The sequence below is a fragment of the Hyaena hyaena genome, unplaced genomic scaffold, assembly GCF_003009895.1.
Source record: "Hyaena hyaena isolate Hyena2069 unplaced genomic scaffold, ASM300989v1 scaffold_174, whole genome shotgun sequence".
Lineage (NCBI taxonomy): Eukaryota > Metazoa > Chordata > Mammalia > Carnivora > Hyaenidae > Hyaena > Hyaena hyaena.
The window spans coordinates 1,533,948-1,560,070 of NW_024080806.1; the positions used below are offsets into that span (position 1 = coordinate 1,533,948).

Below are 26,123 nucleotides of genomic sequence, written 5' to 3' on the forward strand. Positions count from 1 at the left end.
CACGGGCTCATAGTGCTTCTTACTAATATTTACAGAATTTTGCTATTTAGTGAAGTAATTCTACCAGATTCAGAATGTAAAGAAAACTGAGAAAAGGTCAGTTGCAGAAAATAAAAGTGGCCTAGAATAGCAACATCTAAGAAGAATCCTCTTTCCGGAGGGGCCTTCTAACCTGGGCCCGTGTCTAGGACACAAGCAGATAAATTGAATAAAATATGTCATCCATGTACATAGGACCCATGTGCAAGAACCCCTCACAAAACCGGCCCCTCAGCATATGTGACTTGTGATTTGCCTTTTAAAACGCGTCGGCAGTATATCCTGGATGCACACTTCATGGACCTGTTCGCGTAACATTTTAATAAGTCACAGCAAGTAAATAAACATGCAGGATTTAACGTGTGTGCGCTAGAGCTACACGACTTGAACTGATGATCTGATCCTCCTTCGTAGGCTCGCTGGTGCCCGCATGTGACAGAGCCCTTACCGCTGTAACCCAAGCCTTGCAGACCCTGCACGTGGGGTAGATGGGTTCTCACCCCTACACTTTAAAGTCGGGCGCTGACAAACGTCGCTCACGGGTGACCCTTGAGGGACCAGCAGTACTGTAAGGTCCGCCACTTTCTTCTCTCTTTTTCTTTTTTTTCTTTTTTACTGTTAATTTATTATTGAGAGACCGAGACAGAGCGTGAGCAGGGGAGGGGCAGGGACGGGGAGACCCAGAACCCGGAGCAGCTCCAGGCTCTGAGCCGTCAGCGCACATCCCGAGGCGGGGCTCGAACTCGGGAACGGTGAGATCACGACCTGAGCCGAAGCGACTGAGCCCCCAGGCGCCCCCTCCACGTTCCTGTCTATGGAAACAGGGAGGGCAGATTGGGACGCAGTGTCCCCGAGGGCCGCTTGCACTAGCGAGGGCACCCGCACGTGCCCAGGGCTCACGCGGGGAGAACCCGCGAACCAGCGCCGGCGGCTCCACGGCTCTGCCGCGTCTCCGGGAAACATCAGTGAAGCCCGGGCGGTGCTTCCAGATACACGTAGGCGAGCGGGCGGGACCCCGGCCGGACCCCCGGCGGGACCCCAGGCAGACCCCAGGCGGGACCCCAGGCGGGACCCCCGGCCGGACCCCAGGCGGGACCCCAGGCGGGACCCCAGGCCGGACCCCAGGCGGGACCCCGGCCGGACCCCAGGCGGGACCCCAGGCGGGACCCCAGGCCGGACCCCAGGCGGGACCCCAGGCGGGACCCCAGGCGGGACCCCCGGCCGGACCCCAGGGCGGACCCCAGGCGGGACCCCAGGCGGGACCCCAGGTGGGACCCCAGGCGGACCCCAGGCCGGACCCCCGGCGGGACCCCAGGCGGACCCCGGCCGGCCCTGCCCAGAGGAGGGTCTGGCGCCCGACTCCGCGCTATGCGCCGGATCGGCCGCCAGGGGCGCCGTGCACCCACTTGGCGGTGCGTTCGCGGCTCCGATCGCGGGGGGCGCCGCCGCGACGCCTGTGGACTCGAGACTCCTCGGGGGTCGCGCGGGAGGCCGCCGACCCGGCCCGGGGTCCGCACCCACAGCCTCAGCCGTTGGTCCTGCGGGAGCGCGCACGGCGCGGGGACGCGGAGCCGGCTCGGGGCGTCGGCAGGTGGGGGGGGCGCCGGGCCGGGGCCGCGCTTCCCCCGCCCCCCCCGCTCCGCGAGCGCCGCCCCCGCAGGTGTGACACCTGCCCCCGCCGCGCTCGCAAGGCCCACGGAGCGCTCAACTGGGGTCCACCCTTTTAAAATAGATATATTCTTAGTGTTACTTATTTTTGAGAGCGCGCGCATGCGCGGGGGGGCGGGGAGAGAGGAGGGCGCACGTTGGAAGTGGGCCCCGGACCCCGGCGGCACGGGGCCGGATGTGGGGCCCGAACGCGCATCTCTGAGACCGCGAGCCGAGCCCCGGGGGAGGCCTAACCCACGGGGCCCCGGGGTCGGTCGTGCCCGCTGGGCCGCCAGCGGTTTTGCATCTTGCGCCCTTACGTGTGTATTTCATTGTGTCGCAGTTTTGTGAATGCACTTCTTTACTCATGTGTTGTGCACGCTATAAAATACCCCTGAAAAAGAAAAAAAATTTAAACTGACCCGGAGATGAAATTTTAAAAGTTGAAAAATAAGAACTTTAATCATGGTCCAAACTCCGTTCTCCCTAATTTATTGTGATTACTAACAAATTCTTTTAAAAGCAATGGTGTGAATATGCTTTACTATTCTTTTTTGTTAATCTTGATACTTTGTGATATAGAAATTTGAAGTTCTGATTCTAACTTCAGTTTCGTTAGAAACGTGGCCTTCGCGGCAGACGGCTGGCGGTGAAGGCGCCCCGAGATCATGGGTGCGAATGGAGAAAGCGGGTCGTTGGATGCTCTCAGTAGATTATGGCCCTTCTTTCTCAGCCCCCTTGACCAGTTACACCATTTTTGAAATTTGGACTCTACAATGGTTGCAAACTTTTTTGAAAAATTGCACTTTCAGTAACTGTTAGCAGGACCATAACTTTATAAAGAGCTCCCGGAGGAAAGTTAGTATTCTATTTTGAAGTCCTTACAAATACGTCTATGAATTGATAGCATTTGAGCTTTTAGACATTGAAGTTTAGGAATAAAGAGCCCCTCCACCCACCCATAGGCTCAAGCTGGAAAGTGCATGTTGCCAAAGAAAAGTATTTATGCTTTATACCCAGGGCGCCTGGGTGGCTCAGTCAGTTACGCGTCCAGCTCTTGATCTTGGCTGAGGTATGATCTTGTGGTTTGTGAGTTCAGGCCCCACGTCGGGCTCTGCACTGGCAAGTTTGGGGGCCTGCTTGGAGTTCTCTCCTTTTCTCTGTCCCAACCCCTCTTAAAAATAAATAAGCTAGGGGAGCCTGGGTGGCTCAGTCGGTTAAGCACCCGACTTCACCTCAGGTCATGAACTCACAGTTTGTGGGTTCAAGCCTTGTGTCGGGCTCTGTGCTGACAGCTCGGAGCCTGGAGCTGCTTCAGATTCTGTGTCTCCCTCTCTCTCTGTCCCTACCCCACTCGCATGCTCTCTCTCTCTCTCTCTCTCAAAAATAAATTTAAAAAAATTTTTAAATAAGCTTTAAAAAATAAAATATATATATATATTTTAAAAAGTATAGCTGATCATTTGAATGTAGGGAAAAATTAAAATTTGAATTTAGCAACAGTTTCCAGAAAGGATTGTTCTTTCCCTGGGGTTCACCTGGACTTTTGAATTCCTCACCCCAAATTCTCAATTATCCCACCATTTGGCAACTAGTAATGTCAGGTTCTTTGACTGGCTTGACATCCCCATTGTTCAATTTCAGAGAAGGGGAAGGGGGTGTGTATTGAGTTACTGGCTTCACCGGCTGGGCTATATCATTCCTGTTGTGTGTGTGTGTGTGTGTTTTTAAGTGTACACTTATTTACTTTCAGAGAGAGAAAGCACATGAGCAGGGGAGGAGCAGAGAGGAAGAAAGAGAGAATCCCAAGCAGGCGCCACACTGTCAGCTCAGAGCCTAATGTGGGATTCGAACCTGTGAACTGTGAGATCATGACCTGAGTGGAAATTAAGGGTTGGGTGCTTAACCGACTGAGCCACCAGGTAGCCCATAAGTCATTCATGTCTTCACTTCCTCTTCCTCCAGGCTGTGTGCTGAGGAGCAGAGTGTCCTTGGGATTACACAAGGCTGTTAGGAGGGCCTAAGGCTAGAGACTCACCCACATTCTTTTGACCGGGGATTGGAAAAGAATCCCGAAGGAGAGGGAAGGTGTGGATCTGGAATCAATTTTCCGGTTTCTTATTTTGTCAAGCAAATGTTTTATTTTGAGATCATTGTAGATTCACATGAGGTTGTAAGCAGTGATAGAGAACATCCCAGGCACTCTTTACTCAGTTTCCCACAATGTTGCCACCCCCAAAACCCATAGCACCACATCAAACCGGGGTTCAGTCCTTGACACAGCCCACTGGTCTTATCCGGACCTCCCCAGCTGTGTACTGATTTGTGTCTGTGATTTTCTTCACGTGTGTGTTTTCGTGAACCCTTCACCACAATCAAGGCAGAATGTGCCCCTCGCCACGAGGACCCCCATGGTGCCCTATTATAGCTGTTCCGCTCCGTCTTCTCTTCCTGCCCCCACCTCTCCACCAAGCTTGACGAGGTATAATTGACAAATAGGCTGTATGTATGTAAAGCGCATAGCATGATGATACGATAAACATAGACATTATGAAATGATTCTGACGATCAGGTTAGTTAATACACCTATCACCTCCAATGGTCACTTTTTTTTGGTGAAAGCATTCACAATCTATTCTTTAAGCAAATATCAATTCTACAGCCCAGTATCATGAACTATAATTCCCATGTCCTCATAACTTAAAATAAAAATCGTACCTTTTACCAACATCTCCAAATTCCTTCTACTCCGACAACACAAATGTTAGAATTCGGTTTTCTTCAAGGTCTGCAAGGCTCTGTTTATTTTTTTTCCAAGTGACTTTCTCTCTCTTGTTCCCGTTGGGTTATTTATATTGTTTTATCTTCCGGTACATTATTTCTTTCCTCTGTCCCTTAATGTCTTTTTCTTAAAGTTTATTTACTTATTTTTGAGAACGGGAGAGAGAGAGAGTCCCAAGCAGGCTCCACACCGTCAGCCAAGAGCCTGACTCAGGGCTCGAACCCACGAACCGTGAGATCATGACTGAGCTGAAATGGAAGTTGGACACTCAACCAACTGAGCCACCCAGGTGCCCCCTCTGTTTAGCCCTTGAGTTTCTTGTTTTGATTCTTGTCATTCTGGGCTCTAAAATTTCCATTTTGTAACTCTTTATATCTTCTGTTTCTTCCTTGAAACTTTCTATCTTTCCATTAGTTCAAGTGTTTGTCATTGCTCATTGAAACAGTTTTTATAATGACTACTTTAACATCTTTATCATATAATTTTCAGATCTTGGTCGTCCATTTTCATTTGGCTTGACACTTTCCTTGTTTTTGGCATTATGAGTAATTTTGTACTGAAATATGACCTTTTTTGTATTATGTGTTGAGTTTTAGATCCCTTTAAAAGGTCTGATAAAATTGACGTGGAAAATTCACAGAGCAAAAGAGAAAAAACTTCTTATGAACAAGTAAAAAGCTAGACTTTGGGAAATAACTAAATGGTTAGGTTTTCTTAGAGATTTATATTTTTCCTGTGGTCACTTCGGTACATATCAGCACTTCAACCTCAGTGACACAGGAAACAGCAAAACAGACTAAAAAGCCAGTGCATTGATAGGTGAGGTTGTTTGAAATGTATTTTCATTTACTTTGGAAGGAAAAGACTGGGCTTAGAGACTTTCATTTCCTGGCCTGGGGACTCAGGTCACCTTGTGACTGATTAGTCAGCAACATGGGATAAACCAGATGCCTGGTGTTCGCCAATCATCAACCAAAATCAACTCTGGGACAAGCACCAACATCGTTGTTAATACTCATCAAAAAACGGGTAATCCGGATGACAGCTAAATCTGAAAGGTAAAGGGAGAGGCTTAGTCAAGTAACTGTTTCTGTGCTGGGCAGAGAGAGGTCTCTTTTAAATTGGCTTAAGTTTGGGGCACCTGGTGGCTCAGTTGGTTGAGCGTCCGACTTCAGCTCAGGTCATGATCTCACAGTTCATGGGTTCGAGCCCCGCGTCCGGCTCTGTGCTGACAGCTCAGAGCCTGGAGCCTGTTTCAGATTCTGTGTCTCCCTCTCTCTCTGCCCTTCCCCTGCTCATGCTTCTGTCTCTCTCAGAAATAAATTAAAAAACATTTTTAAAAAATTGGCTTAAGTATGAAAATTAATGTCATTTTATTTTTGGACAGGTACAAACCCAGCCAGTTTGATAAGAACCACACACTATTCATGACACTGTAATGAATGCACTGTAGAAAATGCACTTACATGCTCATGAATAACCAATATGTCACATTTTTTTTCAGGTACTGTGTTATTCTACAACTTAACGAGATAAGCTACGTGTGTTGATATTCTAAACTCCCAAGAGGGCAGAAATGAATTCTGCCTCTTAAAAACAAAAAGTTTATTTATTCTGGGGGGGAGACAGAGTGTGAGCAGGGGAAGGGGAGGGAGAGAGGGAGGGAGAGAGAGAGAGAGAGAGAGAGAAAGAGAGAATCCCAGGCAGGCTCCACGCTGTCAGCACGGAGCCCGATGTGGGGCTCACAGTCACAAACCTTACAATCATGACCTGAGCCAAAATCAAGAGTTGGATGCTTAGCCGACTAAGCCACCCAGGGACCCCGAATTCTGCTTCTCTTTTTTTTTTTTTAATTTTTAAAAATGTTTTATTTATTTCTGAGAGAGAGAGAGACAGCATGAGCAGGGGAGGGTCACAGAGAGAGGGAGACACAGAATCTGAAACAGGCTCCAGGCTCCAAGCTAGCTGTCAGCACAGAGCCTGACGCGGGGCTCGAACCCACGAACCATGAGATCATAACCTGAGCCAAAGTCAGACGCCCAACCGACAGCCACCCAGGTGCCCCGAATTCTGCTTCTTTTAAAACAATGCTGGTCTGGTTTAATATATAAAGTTAACAAATATTTCATGGTGATCATGAGGAAGGTAGTAAGAATATCATTGTTGTTTCATTTCTTTCAAGCTCAGAAATAATTCACCTGTGCCTTGGCTTGGTGAGAAATTATATGTTAGAACTAGGGATGGACACAGTAATTATGGTTTAAGTCAGTTCATCAGGGGACTTCCATTTTAGCAAGGGAGGTAAACTCTCTCTCTCAAAGATACAATTTTGAGGGGCGCCTAGGTGGCTCAGTCGGTTAGGCATCCGACTTTGGCTCAGTGCTGATGGCTCGGAGCCTGGAGCCTGCTTTGGAGTCTGTGTCTCCCTGTCCCTCTGTCCCTCCCCTGCTCATGTTCTGTCTCTCTCTCTTCTTTCTCAAAAATAAATATTAAAAAATATACTTTTAAGACAGAAAGTGCTAAATCACTATTGACATGGATTGAAATTACTGATATTAACCGCTAAGCATCACTGCCTGCCTCTCCACCCTCCCTTACCCGTCCCTCTCTCCCGTTTTAGGATATTGTTCATCCAACCAGCATTTACCTATCACTCAAGGAGTTGGTAGATTTTAAAATCCTGCTCTAGGAATCTAACATTTCTATCGAGGTAAACAGAAAATAAACAACATAGATCAATAGACTGTGTGGTATGCTAATGGGGAATATCAACAGAAAAACGAAGAGAGTAGAGACAAAGGGGTGCACTTTTAGGAAAGGTGCCAGAGAAGGCATCACGGAGGCAAGCCCTGAGCGCGGATGTGAAGATGGTGAAGCTCTCGGGAGGAAGGGCACTGTGGGCAGAGAGGATGGGCCCTGGGACGGGTGCACGTGAGGACCGGCCTGGAGGCCACCGGGCTGCATGCAGGACAGCCAGCCAGGGACGCAGCACCCGCTGGCCCTTGCAGGTGCCGTGAGGAAGGCGGCCTTCACCCTGAGTGAGACAGGCGGCCAGATGTCAAGAAGAGGGGCGCCCGTCACCCTGGGTGCCAGGCACGGCATCAGGTACAGAGGTGGGAAGAGCAGCCAGCAGCCAGGGGCCTAACTGAGCAGGGACACCGCGGTGTGAGCGTGTTCACAGTGCGTGTGTGGTGGGGGGTGCTCGCAGGTGCCACTGGGAGCTCAGTGTAGACATGACAGGTTTTGAGATGCCTATGACACACCCAAGTGTAGTTGAATAAAGGGATATACAAATCGTAGTCCAGGGCCCAGGTCTGGGCTGGGTGTAATTTGGGGGAGTGTATTAGATGGTGTTTAAAGCATGAGACTAGATAAAATCACCGAGGATGTGGGTGCAGACAGGAAAGAGAAGAGGTCCAACGATTGAGCTCGCAGTCTCCCCAAAGTTAGGAGGTCAAGTTGCTGGCGGGGTGGGGGGGGAGGGGCGGGAACCTGCAGAGAACGTGGGAAGGGAAATGGCCAGGGGGACAAAGGGAAACCAGATCAGCTGTGCAGAAAGCAAGCCAGGAACGTGGTTCTGGCAGACAGCGTTCATCCTGCCAAAACAAGATGGGGTCATGGGTGACCTTGATGGGCAGAGTTTTGGCAAAGTGGAGAGCAGATGCCTGGTTTGTGTGAGTTCACAAGAGCATGGGAAGAGAGAAGCTGGAGGAAGCGGGTATGGGCTTCTTCAAGAAGTTTCCGTGTGAAAGGAGAAACGGGGTGTAGAGCGGAGTTGGCTTAAGGGAAGATTGTTTCTTTAAAGACGAGAGCAGGTTTGAGTACCCCTAGGAATAACTTTGTGGGGAGGGAGAACTGATGATGGGGGCAGACCGTGGGATTTAACCAGGTTTCGTGTAGACCGATGAGTATGGCAGAGGGAGAAGGGCATTAGGTGAGGGCACCTGCCAAGAACGCCATCACATCGATTGACCCTGGCGTGCCAGCGGGGTCGGGGCACAGGACATCAGAGCCGCAGGGGAAAGGGCGTTAGAAGGGCTGGAAAAACGTCTCCCAGCCACTTCCCTCAAAGAAGAGGCAGCCCCTTTGTGGACTGGAATAAATGGATTCCTTCTCTATCCTGCTCCCCAGGGTCTATAGTAGAAGAAGCTACTTACGGAGTATCTGGAAAATAGCGAATGTTCCTGTTTAGACCGTCTAGAGTTTCCATGTCCTCTGGTGTCAGCTGGAAATCTAAGGCCTGTCAGAAAGGTGAGAAGATTGACTCAATTTCCCTGCAGCGATTACTGTCCCCTTCCCCGTCCCCCCCAACCCAGACACACATTTAGGTAGGAATGGACGTAGGTTTCATGAGACGGCTGTCATGAACTTTGGTTTCCTTCCAAGCAAGAGTCAGGCGTGTGTCCCCTCGGTGGTTTGAACTCAGATCACCCTCGGGGGCTCTGGGTGGGTGGATGTGGCTGCAGCAAAGGAATCCTACACCCTTTCTTTTTTTTTTTTTTCTTTCTTTCTTTCTTTCTTTTAATTTTTTTTAACATTTATTTAGTTTTGAGAGACAGAGCATCAGCAGAGGAGGGGCAGAGAGAGAGGGAGATGCAGAATCCGAGGCAGCTCCAGGCTCCAAGCTGTCAGCACAGAGCCCGACGCGGGTCTCAAACTCATGAACCACGAGATCGTGACCGAAGTTGGCCACTTAATTGACTGAGCCACCCAGGTGCCCCTGCTACACCTTTTCAAGCCCCAATCACATCTCCTCTAATGCCTTCATTCTGCAGCTGAAGAAATCAAGGCCATACTGTTGGGCGAAAAAACAGGATCAAAACCCAAAGCTGACCTTCTGGAGTCCATTCCCAATACCTTGTTCCCTCCCTGCAGCCGCCAGAGGGTAAGACAGTTAAATCGGCATCCACGTGCATAGAGTACGCAAGGAGGTGAGCTTTGCCCAAGTATACCTGGGGTGCCTCACAGAACCCAGACCAGAGGGAAACGAGGTGCCTCCATCAGTGCCCACAGCACCCCCCCCCCCCTCAGTGTACCTGAAAGTTCTCCTGAATCCTCTTCTCATTGAAGCTCTTGGCCAAGGGCACCACTCCCCGCTGCAGCTGGTAGCGCAGGGCCACCTGGGCTGGGGTCCGCCTGTGTCTTGCAGCAATGGCATTGAGTACTGGGTCTTCCAGAAGAACTGGGTTGTCCTTGCTCACCCTGGAAGAGAGGCAGAGGTGCTGTGTGTCTGAGACTGTATACCAGCCATTTTGCACTGGGGCTGCCCATGCAGGCCAGGTGGGTTCCATCCTCTAAAATCTGCCTTATTACCCTCTGGCTGTCTCAGTATCTGTCTTTGCTCCTTTTTTTTGGTCGTCCAAAGAAGAAGGACCAGAGAGAGGAAGGCAGAAAAGGACTTTCAGGTATCTGTTTATTTTTTAAACATTTCTGAGAAATTTAATAAAAGACTGGAAAAGTCAAGAAGACAAAATTTGTGCCCAAACCCAATAATCTCCATTCTAATAAACCAATTATTTTCTAAGAATTTACTATTTCAATAACGCTTTCAATTAATTACTTGCTTCGTCAAGTGCTAAAAGGCACGTTTTTATAGGGATAAAGAGATAAAGAAACCCAAACTTACAGAAGCTCTTACTTGTCTCACATCCCTCAACCAGCAAGTGTCCGAATCATGGCGCGGGCTCCTTTGCCACTCTCTAAACCCAGAGCTTTTGAACTGCCTGAACGTTCAAATCAGTGATTTTATTATTTAATCATGTTTTATCGAGTCCTTACAAAGTAGGCTGGTTAGAGGGTTTACAAAGGTGGGCTGTTCCTGCTGCCCGCCCTTAATCTGCCCCCGACGGTTGAGCGATGACTGCAGACGGTACAGCATCTGTGAGTGGGATAAGCACGCAGAGGTCATTACCATTCCTTCCCTGAGTTGGACCCCAAGGCCCCGTACGCAGTCAACACAATGTCTTGGGACTTGCAGAACTGCAGCAGTTTGCTCTGGTTGAGGTAAGGGTGACACTCCACCTGCGGAAAGCAAGCAGAAGGGTGGGATTCCAGGGCCGCGGCCGCCAAATCGACTAGGAACGTATGGTGCTGTGTTGCGGGGTAGCCAACGTCTTCGGGCGGCCCAGCAACGTGGCCAACACACGAGCATCAGCCACAGCGGGGCCAGAGGATCTGCCAGAGACTTGCCTTCCAATCACCGCCCATGGACAGCAGAGCAGTACTGAGCAACGGGCTCGGTGCTCATGACAGACAAGTCAGAGTAGGGGGTCAACAGATACCCTCGGTCTGTCGACGGGAGACCGTGGGGCTGGCCTTGGGCCTCCCTCGTGCACCGCTGTAGTCAAGGAGAAGCAGCCCCTGTCTTTCTTCGTTCTCTGTTCTCACTCCCTTACCCCGACCCCTTCCCTTCACAGCCGCCACGCCTGGAAACCAGTCGCTCGTCCTTCACATCCGACCACCTGTCCACGAGGCCATTCTGTGGCTTCAGAGGCCACAGCGCTTCCCTCTTTCCCGCCCCACACTGTGTTGCGATGTCTCTGCTTGATCCTTGAGCCTCCACAGCTGGCCCTGCTCTACACGGCCACCCCCGCGCCCTTCCCCAGGCCTGGCCTTGCCCCTGTGTACGGGCTCTGTGACTTCTGGCCCTTTTATCATCAACCAGAAATAAATCGCTAGCTGCGATTAGTCAGAAGCTGTTATTAGTGTCGTGACACACACACGCTGCCGGGGAGAGGGGTTTCGGAGCCGTAAAAGGTAACTGGCGGTACAGTCATCTTCCTTTCTGTGTGTAGGGGGGCTGGAAACCCAGGACTTTACCCAGAATGTTACCCACATATTTTCTGCTCTCTTGTACCCCCGATGTTATGCAGGCAAAGACCGTCACCCCCGCCTTGGGATGGGTGGGCTAGGGGCTGGCTCAGCTCAATTGTCATTCTCAGGCTGGCCTCGCGTATTTCCCCTTCCATGACAGGGGTTAGGCGCGCGTAAAACCCTGGGTGCTCAGGCTCTAGCGCGATGGTGTCCTTTGCAGGCTGGGCCTGAAGAAAGCAGAATGTTTCACTAGTTTTCACGACGACTGCTGGATTTTTCTCTCGTATTCCATGTGAAAACCTGGTGAGGCTTCTGGGGGTAAACATCAGGAGAGCGTGTGGACGGGCCCATAGAGGAGCCCCTTGGAGATCTGCGCTCTCACACTTGACCCTGAGCCTCCAGCAGCTCAGCAGCGGCTGTTGTATGTCTTCCTGCCCCAAAGTGACCCTGGCAGCCTTTCTGTCCCTGATAGGCTGCCTTTCTCTGTATCTGCCCATCCGTCTCTCCAATTTTCCAGCTGGCAGCTTGCCCTGTGCCCTCGAATCTCTGATGGCTCTCAGTTTATTCAGCTTCTCTTATCATAAGGACACAAGGGACAACATCCAAGCTCCCTGCATGCCAGGCCCCAAACGGGAGGTGTGGCACATGCACTTTTTGCCGCACACCTTTGTCACTGTCTTTCCTCCGACTCTGGCGACTTGATAAGAAGGAGCAGAGATTGAGGGGAAGCACGCAGGTTGCCTTGGGCCCCCCCTCGAACTGTGTTTCCCAGCACAACGTGCAGGGAAGGCCCTGTGCCGGCGGCCAGGGGCGGGTCAGCCATCACGTGCTAATGACCTGTCCGTGTCAAGGTTGTCTCGGTCATGAACCCGGAAGCGGAGGAAGGGTGATTGACTGCACTCTGGGACCAAACCACGTGACTCGAACTAATGTCTACTATTCCCTGTTCACCCCTCCGATCACAATGAACGGTCTTCTGTTCAAGTTCCTCAGGCTCATATAAACCTCCCACCAACCAGTCAGTCTAAGCTTGGCCATGGGTCCTTTCGCTCTGTAGACCCCAGGGCAACACACAGCATCTTCTTTAATTCTTCACCACGACCCCAGGCTAAACCAGTTTATTTACTTTCTCTAAGCTGATGATCCCTGAAGTGGAGGTAAACCTCCCAAGGGACACAAAATACAACTTTTCAGAATCCTTATTTATATTGTTCATCTATAAATAAGAGGAAAAAATAAGCCTCACTAATATTTAATACATGGATCACCTATAACTCCCTGTCGGCCTGCGTGTAAGAAGTTTAAAAGGAGATAAAATAAAGCCGGATGAATGTGGACCCTCCAGAGGGCAAAAGTGTGGCCACTCACTTCTGTGCTCACGATTTCTTCCATTATTCTCAAAGACCAGGAAGTTTATGCATGGCTTATTAAAGAGGGTTTATCTCCATTTTTTTAAAGGTTTATTTATGTATTTGAGAGAGAGAGAGAGAGAGCATGAGTGGGAGTGGGGCAGAGAGAGAGGGAGAGAGAATCCCAAGCAGGCTCCGCACTGACAGTACAGTGCAGGGCTCAGACCCACGAACTGTGAGATCAGGACCTGAGATGAGATCAAGAGTTGGAAGTTTAACCAGCGTATCCACCCAGGTGCCTCAAAGTGGGTTTATCTTAACAAGGAGGACTCCTTAATTTTTTGTTTTTACTTTTAAATGTTTTATTGTGGTAAAATATTCATAACATAAATGTACCTTTTTTTAGTGTTTAAATGTTTATTTACTTATTTCTGAGAGAGAGAGAGAGAGATAATAGGGGAGAGCGAGACAGAGGGAGAGAGAATCCCAAGCAGGCTCCACACTGTCAGTGCAGAGCCCAATGTGGGGCTCGAACTCACGAACTATAAGATTATGACCTGAGCAGAAATCAAGAGTCAGATATTTTAACTGACTGAGCTACCCAGGTGCCCCTAAATTTACCATTTTTTAAATAAATTTACCATTTTGAGCATTTCTAAGTTCAATGGCATTAATGGACTCACATTGTTGGGGGCTGATATTGTACCATCAGGTGCCGATGGTTACCTCATGATACAGAACTCAACAGAGTTACCCGTTTTCTTTCTCACAGGAGTGCTCCAACTTTACTGACCCGACAGGAGAAAGGTCTGTAGTTTGTTAGCTGTACATTTCTAGGACCCACTCCCATAATACACCTAGGAGATTATATTCCAACTTGACCCTCCTGTGTTTTTTTACAAAGTGACTTGGCCTTGGGGACTGTCTTCAACACCTTGCAATGCACTCTGTTGTCTGCAGGAGAAGGCAGTGTCACTGGTGACCTTGTTGAAATGACAGAAGAGGAAAAGGAGGGAGTAGAGTTTGGGGGGTGGGTTCGGGGGCCCACCTGGTTGCACACGGGCTTGTACTTGAGGCCTGGCTTGTTCAGAATCCTCTCCAGCTGCTTGCGGTTGAAGTTGGACACCCCGATGGACTTGGCCAGCCCTAAATCCTTACACCTCTCCATGGCCTGTGGAGGAAGGGCCTTGAGGAGTGATCTGTGTAGCCGGCTCGAGAAGCATGGTAAAGGGGACGGTGCTAAGAGAGGGGGCTCAGGATGGGACAGAATGTGCCACAGCACAGGACGGAGGAAGCCTTGGAAGGCTGAGGATGTCAACACATGAGATAGGGATTAACCGAGTAGAAGGAGAATGAAAAATAATATAATAGGAAAAAATGGGCAAGAAGACGGAGTAAGCTACGAACGCAAGGGGTGCGGGACCAGCTCAAGGACCCGGTGCGGTTTTTGGCCAGACACCTGAGAAAACTCGAGCAAAGTCAGAGCGAGCGCCAGGCACACAGGAAGTGGAGCCTGTGCAACACGGGAGGCAGGAAGGGGCCATATTGTCCTCCCGACCGTGGCTCCCCGTTTCCTCTTACCCCATTCCCTGGGAGGGTCACCAAATTCACTCTGTCCCCATCACAGCTGCCACACCATGGGGCTGGAACCCTTGGTTTGTCCACAAATGCAGCCTGAGCACTTAAACATACTCAGTACTGAGTACACCACAGGCACTTAGTAAGCACTTGCTGAATTATCAAATGGGGAACATATGAAATGGCGGGAGAGGGACATCCAGGGACTCACCCAAGTCTACACGGGGGCAGAACTGGATGGGATCCATGTTTCCTGAATTCCTGGCCCAGCCCCTCTCCCCCAGTGTCAGAGATGTAGCATCTTCGGAGCCGTACTCACCTCCCACGTGGAACAGAAATCCACTGTGTCGAAGATGACTTCTCCATGTTTGTCCTTCGGGATGAGCTCCTCCCCGGGCTGGGACACAGGGAAGAACGAGAGGTTGGATGAAGCTAAGTTTGGCTTCAGCTGAGCTGTCGGGGGCCTGCAGACCTTGAGGCTAATACAACAATCTATCCTCATTCTTGAAAGGAATTGTAAGGTTGGACTAAAAAGAGAGAAAGTACTGAGGGAGTGTACTTCCTAGAAATGTTTATTGCTAAAGGTTTAATAAAATATTGTTTGTGTCACAGACACCTGGAGACTCCCGAGGCCCCGTCCTAGAGAGAGGCTAGAACAGCGCCGTGACTCAGCAGGCACCTGGGCCATGGATCCTTGTGGGAGAAGCCGCTCTCACCCCTGCTTTCCAGCTGGAGCGACTTTCCATATGACGAGCAACTTGTCAGCATCTTGAGGGCTGAGTTTCATCCTCATTAAATTTCCTGCACCTCAGCTGGTCTCCACTGGGGACACTCACCAGACCGGGGGGGGGGGGGGGCATGAGGCTGAGATTCAGGACCTTGCGGTCTTGAAAATGGAGCCAATGCATTCGCAGGATCGAAGCAAAGACACTGAAAATGAGTGAACTCTTACACTCTGGGGCTGAGTGGGAATATTGTGGCAGGAAACAGAAAGAGGAAGCTTGAAGTACTATGTATGTGTTTTCCTCATGTTGACAAACTATATCGTCTCTTGTATTCAGCTATTAATTTTTATAATTAAAGTAAAATAACTGCTGCTAACCTTCAAAGGTATTGGGAAATGCACAAGATAAAGATCCACATAGCTCAGCTGAAGTTTCCTCAGTGACATTTCCAGGCTGGTTTGAACCAATTCTGGGCGGAAGAAGGTTCCCCACACCTGCAATGGTTGAAAGAGAAGGTTTGAGGTTCTGTCTTTAAGAATCGTTAGGAGAAATTAATAAAGTGTACAGCTGTCACTATTTACAGATAACATGACACTATATAAAGATTCCATCAAAAAACTGTTAGAACTAATGAATTCAGGATTCTGTAAGGTGGCAGGATACAAAATTAATATACAGAAATCTGTTGCATTTCTATACACTAATAAGGAAGGAGTGGGAAAAGAAATTAAGAAAAGAATCCCATATACAGTTGCACCGAAAGCAATAAAATACCTAGGAATAAATTTAACCAACACGTTAAAAGACCTGTATTCTGAACATTGTAAGACATTGATGAAAGAAATTAAAGATGGCACAGACAAATGGAAAGATATACCATGCTCATGGATTGGAAGAACAAATGTTGTTAAAATGTCCATACTACTCAAAGCAATCTACAGATTCAATGCAATCCTTATCAAAATACAAATAGCATTTTTTTTTACAGAACTAGAACAAACATTCCTAAAATGTGTATGGAATCAGAGAAGGCCCTGAAGAGCCAATGCAAGCTTGAGAAAGAAAAACAAAACTGGAGGCATCACAATCCCAGACTTCAAGATATACTACAAAGCCATACGCAGTAATCAAAGCAATATGGTACTGGCACAAAAACAGACACATGGCTCAACAGAACAGAATAGAGAGCTCAGAAGTAAATCCATGTGCATCTGGTCAATTAGTCTATAACAAAGGAGGCAAGAATATGCAATGGGAAAAAGTCTCTTCAGCAAATGGTGCTGGGAAAACTGGACAGCAACATGCAGAAGAATGAAACTGGACCTCTGTCTTTTACCATACACAAAAATAAACTCACAATGGTTAAAGACCTACATGTGAGACAGGCAACCATAAAACTCCTAAAAGAAGACACAGGCAGTGACCTCTTGGACACTGGCTTTAGCAATATATTTACGGATAGGTCTCCCGAGGCAAGGCAAACAAAAGCAAAAACAAACTTTTTGGACTGCATCAAAAACAAAAAGCTTTTTCACAGGAAAGAAAATAATCTGATTAAAAATAGCAGAGAACCTGAATGGACAGTTGTCCAAGTAAGATGTACAGGTGGATAACAGACACATGAAAAGATGGCCAACATCACTCAATAGCAAGGGAAACGCAAATCAAAACCACAGTGAGATACCACCTCACACCTGTCAGAATGGCTAGTATCAAAAAGACAAGAATAACAAGTATTCACAAGGATTCGGAGAAAAGGGAGCCCTGGTGCACTGTTGATGAGAACGTGCATTGGTGCAACCTCTATGGGAACAATATGGAGGAGGTTCCTCAAAAACTAAAAATAGAAATACCATGATCCACTACTATAATTCCACTTTTGGGAATTATTTGTACCCTTATGTTTATTGCAGCATTGCTTCTAATAACTAAGATATGGAAATAATGAAAATATCTATGGGTAGATGAATGGATAAAAAAGATGTGATGTGTATCTATAAAAAGTGGAATATTACTCAGCCGTAAAAAAAGAATGGAATCTTGCCATTTGTGACTAGTGTATTATGCTAAGTGAAATAGAGAAATAAAAATGCCATATGACTTCATTTATGTGTGAAATCTAAAAAACAAAACAAACGAAAGAACAAACAAACAGAAAACAGGAACAGACTCATAAATATGGAAGAAAAACTGGTCATTCTCAGAAGGGAGGAGAGTGAGGAGAGGGGTGAACTAAGTGAAAGGGATCAGGAAGTACAAACTTATAGCTATAAAATAAGTAAGTCATGGGAGCCCCTGGGTGGCTCAGTTGGTTAAGCGACCGACTTTGGCTCAGGTCATGATCTCACGGTTTGTGGTTCGAGTACCGTGTCGGGTTCTGTGCTGACAGCCCAGAGCCTGGAGCCTGTTTCAGATCTGTGTCTCCCTCTCTCTCTGCCCCTCACCCACTCGTGCTCTGTCTCTGTCTCTCAAAAATATGAATAAACGTTAAAAAATTTAAAAAACAAACAAAAATAAGTAAGTCATGAAGAAATGGGAATGTCGTCAAAAACGTAATGACGCTGTATGGTGACCACACTTGTCGTGTTCAGCGTCTAGTGTACAGATTTGTCACTATGTTATCCACCTGGAGCTAACAGACCTTGTATGTCAACTAGACTTTAATAACAAAAACACTCGATTTTAGCTCTACTTCAATAAAACAATATTGCTGCTTTTAATACGGCCTATGTGCTTGAGTCATCAGGGGCTTGCTGCCTGGTTCTAGCCTAAGGGGTAAGGGGGAATCAAATAAAAACTATTTGTACAACTTTTTTTTTTTTTAAAAAAAGCATCTCTAGGGAGAAATTAGTAAAACGGAAAACGAACAACGACTGCAAATCCACCTGCAGTCATTGGGAAGTGACGAACCATTGTGCCCAGCTCCTGAGTTCTTTCTCTTCATAGCTTCTGTTTCATACTGAATTAAGATAACGATGTAGGAAAGGAAAAATATAGCTCAACACAGGGGGGCTCAAATTTTAGAATGTAAGGGAATTACAAAACACATTCCTGGATTCTACCTCCAATATAAAACATCACAATATCTGGAGCTTCAGCTGGGAAATTGCATTTATTTTTAGAGTATTTTTATTTTGAGAGAGAGAGAGAGTGCACAGAAGCAGGGGACAGGTAGAGAGAAGGGGAGAGACAGAATCCCAAGCAGGTTCTGCACTGTCAGTGCAGAGCCCGACATGGGACTTGAACTCACGAACCATGAGATCATGACCTGAGCCAAAACCAAGAGTCAGATGCTCAAGTGACTGAGCCACCCAGGTGCCTCTGGAAAATTGCATGTTAAACAAGAACTTCAAGCAGTCGTGATTCAGGAAATTGCATTTTGAATGTATTAAGGGTTCCCAAGAAAATTAGGACCTATACGACTTTTAGGGGGAGGGCACTCTAGTCAGCTTATTTTAGGAAGTAAAAATCTAAGGAAAATCCATCAAAATTGCTCAACTCCCTCCCTATGGGAGGGAGATAAACAGACAAGAGTACAATGTGATACCACATCTAGCACAGCCATTCGGAGAGCTTCATACTCTGGAGCAAGAAGGAAGAAATCCCCTTCACAGGCCTGCTTAGGTTTCACTTGCATGGACCTCCACCGTCTCTTTTTGGGACACTTCACCTCATGTTCAAATATCTGGTTCTATAGTAGTCAGCTCCGTGAACATTACTGGAGGAAATGCCTCTTGGATTCCTTTCCAGTCTGACTGAAATCCGTAAGTTCTTTTATTTGTTTCAGATATACTATCAGTAGAAATGAAGAATAATAGGAGAAAATGGTTCAAAGTTAAAAAAAAAAAAAAGTAAGTACTTTCACAAACATTACATCCACCTTCAAAGCACTTCTGTGGTATTATCTTCCCACTTCATAGAAAAGAGATATGGGATGTGTGTTGACCACACAAGAGGTTGAGATTCGAGGTCTAAGGCTCGAGGAGGTTGGAACCCACATCCCTAGCCAGCAAGTACCTCACCAGCCTTCTCACAGTGCAAGGTCGTGGGAATGAAAATTTAACCAATAAGAAGAGAACTTCACCAAGAAGCTCTTCAGCTAAGAGTAAGCTTTTCACATATACATAGGGAACTGTACACAGAACCTTCGAAGTGTAGAATATGTCCTCTCTCGTCACAGAGCCATCAGCAATCTTCTTCCGGATGGCCCTCCCAATCTCTTCTTCATTTAGATAAAAGTAAGCGGAGTCAAAATGGCGGTAGCCTACATCAATTGCTTTCATGACAGCCTCTTCCACGTCGCTCTTAGCAACCTAGAAGACCATAAAAAGACAAAGATCTACCTGATTCAGGAACAGATGGCCAATCCCACCAGTAGAGCTATTTAGCAGAACCTATTGTTTTTCTGAGGGCTAAGAGCTAGAGGTGACAGAGCTGTATGTTGACTTACACCCGGTGGTAGCTGTTTAGCAACAGACTCTCTGAGGAGAAGAAGTTCTGAGTATTTGCCAATTTCTATGGTGTAAAGACTCCCACCACGGCTGACTTCAAGCCACGAATATTAGGAAAAGATGCTCACCATCGGATCTTGTGAGCCCATGAGCTAGCCTAGCTTGTCCCTGGGTTTAACCCTCTGCCCCTGGATTTACATCACATGTGGATTTACACAATCTATTGATTTACAGTCCTGAGTTAATTCACTCTGTAAGAGATTATTAAACTGGTTGCAATCCAGAAGTCTAATGCTCAGAGCTATCTGTCAGTGCAATGAAGGTGTAACTTTACACAGAATAAATTAAATGATTGACCTATGTAAACTTGGAGAAACACTTCAAGCAATATTTGAGGAGGAACAAAAATGTAAAAGAAAATAAACTTGGCCTCTAAGAGGTATTTCCATTCCAGACCACCAACACTCTAACTTCAACCTTGTCTCTCTCCAGATCATGCAGAGGCTGAGATTTCTCTAGAGAGTCTATGCCAGTTGGTGGACAGGGACCACTTGGACTCTAGACATCACAGAGAAACTTCTTCACAAACTTCATCACAAGCAACCTTGCCGTCAAGTCTCTGACACGTGGTGATCCTGACAACTGGGTTTCATTTCTTGCGACAGACGGTGAGTGGCTACAGCTGGGCAGCAGGGGGGAGTACCAGAAGCAGCCTCACGCACCCCTGCATTGCTGAGAGATGGCGCGCTCCCATGTCCCTTCATATAGTGCCACACCAAGTGTGATCGTCGAACAAGCAGCATCAGAGTCACTCGGCAGCTCGTTAGAAATGTGGATGTTTGAGCCATATCCCAGATCTACTCATTCAGAACCTTTGTGGGTGCGGCCCTCAAACCTGCATTTTTAACAAGATCATCTGTGTTTTCATGCTTATTAAAACTTGAAAATCACTGACTTAATGCACAAAATAACCTAATCTGGAGAGAAGCATCTTACAAACAAAGAAAACGAGGCCCGCCTGCGTTCCCCAAATTCTGTTCTGATAAGGACCCGCATGCACTGCCCTTCCGTCTCCAATGCCTCAGTGACTACCTTACTAGGAGCAGAGGTGCCAAATCCCAGCACGGGCATGAAGAACCCATCGTTCAGCTTTACAGAGCAGAGTTTCATTGAGTTCATCTCTTTCCACTCTTCTGACTTTTTATTTTTAAAAAAATCTGCAGAGGGAAGAAAATGGCATACTTGTTATTTTTTAATGGCTTTAATGAGACAGAAGTCACATACCATAAAATCACCTCCTTGAACTTATCCACTTCAGCGGGTTTTTTTTTTTTTCAGTTAAAAAAATTTTTTAATGTTTTATTTATTTCTGAGAGAGAGAGACAGCACGAGCAGGGGAGGGTCACAGAGAGAGGGAGATACAGAATCTGAAGCAGGCTCCAGGCTCTGAACTAGCTGTCAGCACAGAGCCCGATGTGGGGCTCGAACCCACGAACCGTGAGATCATGATCTGAGCTGAAGTCGGGCGCTTAACCGACTGAACCACCGAGGTGCCCCTTGAGTAGGTTTTAGTCTATTCATGGAGTTGTTACCAGGACACAATTTCAGAGCATTTTCATTGTCCCCCACCAAAACACCACACTCCTAGAAACAACCCCCATTCCTCACTCCTTTCAATCTCCGGCAAACACTTTCTCCCTCTACAGATTTACCTATCCTGGAAATCTTATGTAAACGCAAGCATACATTACGTGCCCTTTCATGACTGCGCTCTTTCACTTTGCCCAATGTTTCAATGTTTTCAATGCCAATCCATGTTGTATCACGTTTCAGTGTTTCCTCTTGTGTTGTGGCTAAATAACATCCCTTTGTATGGATGTAGCACATGTGGGTTATCTATTCATCAGTTAACAAACATTTGGCTTTCCCTACTTTTCACCTACTATGAATAAGGCTTCTGTAAACATTCCTGATGTTTTTTACAATTCTCTTGGGTATATACATAGGTGTGGAATTACTGAGTCATAGAGCAAACCCCTGTTTAATGTTCTGAGAAACCACCGAATGTTTTCCAAAATGGCTGTACTATTTACACACCAATTCATGAGAATTCCAGTTTCTCAGCATCTTCTCCAGCACTGTTACACATTATTTTTTGTTAATAGCCATCCTGACAGGGATGAGATGATATTGTGGTGTGGGTCTGCATTTCCCTGATGATGAGTGACGTTGAGTATCTGTTCGTAAACCTCTTGGTCATTTGTAGACCTTCTTTGGAGAAATGTCTACTCGAGTCCTTGGCCACTCTTGGTCATTCGTTTTCTCTACGAATGAGTTGTAGGAATTCCTTATATATTTTGGAGATGAACTTCTTATCAAATATATGGTTTGCAAGTATTTTCTTCCAATCCAAAGAATGTGTTTTCACTCTGCGGAGCGTTCCTTTGCTGTGCACAAGATTTATGGTTTGCTGTGGCCCCACTTGTTTGTTTCTGGTTTTGTTGCCTGTACTTTTGGTGTCTTATTCAAGAGATCATGGTCGATGTCATTAAGATTTTCTCCTATGTTTTTCCTCCAGAGTTTTAAAGTTCCAGGTCTTTAATCCATTTTGAGTTGAATTTGACAACCCCAATGCATGTGTGTTATTCTAACATGGTCTCAGAATGATTACTCTTTAGTTAGTTTTGTTCTTTTTTAAATGGTTATTTATTTATTTGAGAGAGAGAGAGTACACACATAGGGGAGGGGCAGAGAGAGAGAAACAGAGGATCTGAAGCAGGCTCTGCGCTGACCGCAGAGAGCCCAATATGGGGCTCAAACTCACATACCATGAGATCGTGACCTGAGCTGAAGTCAGACACTTAACTGACTGAGCCATACAGCCTCCTGTGATTAATTTTGTTCTTAAACTCTTTAATGAGGCTCTAACCCTGGGTCTACCTTCATTTCTACTTTTGAATTGATAAATTAAAAGAGCAATTGAAATCTAGGCATTATCTGCCTTGTAAGTGAGGCAACAGAAAGCACCCAGACCACCTAAATAGTAGTTTTAAAAGGTATATAAATTGATGTTTATTCAGATTTTACAATGATATGAAAAATTATTAAATATTAAAATTATATATGTATATATACATGTATAAATATAGACTATGCTCTGACATTTCCAAGTCACTTTCTCAAAAGGCTTTGCCCCATCAGGGTTTACCCTCCGATCACCGGCACATGCAAATTCCTAGCTCATTCATCTGCGACAGTATTGTGACACCTCATTGAAAAATTTCTAAACAGATGATTGGGTCCGTCAATAGTCTAGCGCGTCTTATCCATAATAATTAGACTATATTTCATTAAAAGAAAGGCTGTGAGATTAATTTCTGGATTCCGACTCGTTTTTTTTTTTTTTTTTAATGTTTTATTTATTTCTAGGAGAGAGAGAGAGAGAGAGAGAGAGAGAGAGAGAGAGAGAGAATCTGAAGCAGGCTCCAGGCTCTGAGCTGGCAGTCAGCACAGAGCCCGACGCGGGGCTCGAACCCACGAACCGCGAGACCATGACCCAAGCGAAAGTCGGACGCTTAACCGACTAAGCCACCCAGGCGCCCCCCGACTCGTTTTAATCTTTCCATTTCCACTCATACCTAATTCGGACATGTGAAAACATCTCCCTCCCCTCTCATCTCAAAAAAGCACTAAATTACCAGTAAGTATATTCAACCTCACTTAGTACATGGGAGATGTGCATGAAATGTCTGCAAACTACATGTACCCATGTCACCATTTCACAATCTGTACAAATAATCGTGAAGTGGCACGTCGGAAACACATTACGTTACATGTCAATTATACCTCCATAAAAATTATGCTTCTGTGAAAAAAATATGCAGAAACATGAAATGCCATGTTCACTACTCTGATTATGTAAACATATCAAGTGCGAAGATGGTGAATAAAGTAAGCTTTAATTACATAAACAATGTGTAAGTGCAGTGTGAAGCTGCAAAATGATGACATTTACTGTGATCTTTGTTATTTTATTGTGATTTTGTCTATTTTGTAGTAGGTGATTTTTAAGATTCCTAAATGAAAATGCATTATCTTTGAAGAAACAGATTAAAATTTACTTAAAAATTTCCTGGATTGGGGTGCATGGGTGGCTCAGTCGGTTAAGCGTCTGACTTCAGCTCAGGTCATGATCTCCTGGTTCATGGGTTCAAGCCCTGCGTCAGGCTCTGTGCTGACAGCCAGCTCGGAGCCTGGAGACTGCTTCACGTTCTGTTTCTCCCTCTCTCTCTCTGCCTCTGCCCTGTTTGTGGTCTGTCTCTCTCTGTCTCTCAAAAATAAATAAACATTAAACAAATTTTTTTAATTAAAAAAAAATTCCCTGGATTTGTAGATTTTGTTGCATAAGTGCGACCACAATGAACTTCCTAGCAGGTGCCCAGCCTGCACAGATTTAGAGCCCTAAGATGCCTTCTCAGCCTGCTCCCTCCTGGCCTCCTCTGTTCAGACCTCTCCCGACCTTTCGCTTCCACTCCTCCTCTTGCTTGGCCCCAGTGCTTAGAACTGCTCCATCCCTGCCTTGCTGGGTTTAGAAATTCTTCCAAGACCTTTGAACTTGCACAATGCCAACTCAGCTACCGGCACACTGCCCTTTGTTGCACAGGCCACACACATCAGGAATTGCTGAACTATGAAATGCCTGTTGGAATTTTCTGGACTTCGATACTGACCACAGCCTTGACTTGGTGCCTGCGATTCCCCTCCGCGCTAATTCTCAACAGTCTTTAAACCCAAGCTTCGATTTGCCTGCTGATTTCTCCATTTTATGTTAATTTCCTTTAACCATCCTTTTTTTCTTAAGATTGTATTTATTTTTTGAAGTAATCTCTCCAGTCAACATTGGGACTCGAACTCACAGCCCCAGGATCAAGAGTCACATGCTCCTCCTACTGAACCAGTGGGGGTGCCCCTAACCAGCTTCTTTAATAAAGTAACTCTCAACACAGTAGAAGATACTAGTGGTTGACGATACATCAAAGTCTAAGAAACATAAATACATTGAATTGGAAAATTAGGTAAACTCATACATTTAATGTATGAGGGGCGCCTGGATGGCTCAGTCCGTTAAGTATCGGACTTGGGCTCAGGTCATGATCTCGCAGTTCTTGAGTTTGATCCCCACGTCACACTCTCTGCTGTCGATGCAGAGCCTGCTTCAGATCCTCTGTCTCCCTCACTCTACTCCTCCTCCGGCTTCTCTCTCTGTCTCTCAAAAATAAGTAAACATTAAATAATATTAATAAAATAAAATAAAATACTGTCTCCCGCTCTGTCTCTCCCGAGTGAGGCAAATAAGATTCAGTAGAACCTCTTTCTACCACCAATTTTCATGGGCAATACCAATGACCAGAGTTGACTCCTTAATAAGTAAATGAATAAATGCCGACTGAACTCAAAGAAAATAGGATTAGATTTCTCTGCATCGACAGCAGAGAGTCATCTAATTACCAATAGCGTAATTTACTAATTACCTAATAGCATTTGATGCCATGTATATACATAAATTCTAGGTACATAATGATATATAGTATAAAAAGGAGGGGAAAAACACAAGAAACTCCAAGGCACAATCCTATACAAGAGACCTTGTTAAATAGACTAGAAAATCAAACGTTATTAAAGAAAAAAACAGATGTAGTTGAACACACAGACATTAAAGCCTTGTATAGCAAAATTCCCCGTCATCAGAGTTTAACATGCAAATGATAACTTTGGAATATGTTCATCGACTGGATGGAAGGGAGCTGATATTTATAACCTAAGAGAGCTCTTAGAAATTGACCAGAAAAAGACAAATAAAAACTTTGAGTGTGGTGACCAGGAGGCATTGCACAAGAGCCTAAGCCAAACGTGCACACATGGAGGAAAGTTCGACTCACCGGGAGCTGGGGCCCAGCTACGCAGCGGAGCAAGAGAGTTCAGCTTACGGCCACCTGACCGGCAAAAACGTACATATGTCACACTATCTTTCACGGGTGGGAGTGTGGACAAGAAAGGGATCTCATCTGTTGAGTTGAGGCCCATGAGGCTGAACTTGAAAAGCAGTCTGGCAGTAATCATTGAAACTAAATTACAGAATTCCCTTTAACTCGTAAATCCTGATTCCACAGAAATCAAAGATGCAGACACAGAGAGAGCTGGAAAAGTGTGAAGGTCATTTCATACTCACCGTTCCGGAGGAGAACACACTGTGCCCCTCGGAGAGGCTTTGTGGCTGGTGGAGAGGAAGCCACGAATAAGGCTCCCTGGCAGCAGAGACGGGACAGACCTTGTGGCTTCCTGGAAGGAACGGTCAAGGCTGGGCAAACAGGCCTGGGATTGGCTGGCTGTGCTGCCAGTGGTACTGATAGGGGAAAATCTGTTATAAGATGGCTAGCAGGATGGATAGGGGAGTGCCTGTCCCCAACCAGACTCCCTCTCCCGGGTTCTTCCCCCCCACCCCCCAACTTGTGGCAAGCACTAATGCAGAATCCAGAAGTAGCAGACTATAAACCGTTCCCTCCGCTGATGCTCAGGCTCAGACCCCGGAGATGCTCTCCGCTGAGCCCACCGGTGTAAAATAACCCTCCTGCCTTCCGAGATCTCTGCTTGGTTCTTCCACGGGGTGATCCAGACCGGATTCGGCCACATTTGGTTCCCTGACCGGGAGGCCCAACCACGCTGGCCCGTGTTGCCACCG

General features: G+C 46.6%; 1 protein-coding gene across 1 annotated transcript; it reads right to left on the minus strand.

The window, feature by feature from the left end:
• Positions 1–5,288: 5,288 nt before the first annotated feature.
• Positions 5,289–20,563, minus strand: LOC120237198 (aldo-keto reductase family 1 member C3 homolog). The gene is made up of 9 exons (XM_039240381.1): positions 20,477–20,563; positions 19,079–19,246; positions 15,311–15,427; positions 14,528–14,605; positions 13,679–13,801; positions 10,380–10,489; positions 9,505–9,670; positions 8,626–8,708; positions 5,289–5,519 (listed from the first exon to the last, which is right to left on the minus strand). The coding sequence occupies exons 1-9, from the start codon at positions 20,561–20,563 to the stop codon at positions 5,477–5,479; spliced, it is 975 nt and encodes a 324-aa protein (XP_039096312.1). The 3' UTR covers positions 5,289–5,476.
• Positions 20,564–26,123: the final 5,560 nt, after the last annotated feature.

Coding starts and splice junctions, on each gene's coding strand:
- LOC120237198 (XM_039240381.1), bottom strand. CDS start 20,563: ATGAACTCAATGAAACTCTGCTCTGTAAAGCTGAACGATGGGTTCTTC. Junction 15,428..19,078: donor ACATATTCTACACTTCGAAG/GTTCTGTGTACA, acceptor CAACCATTGCAG/GTGTGGGGAACCTTCTTCCG. Junction 5,520..8,625: donor CGCTATTTTCCAGATACTCC/GTAAGTAGCTTC, acceptor TTTACCTTTCAG/ATTTAGCTGTCATCCGGATT.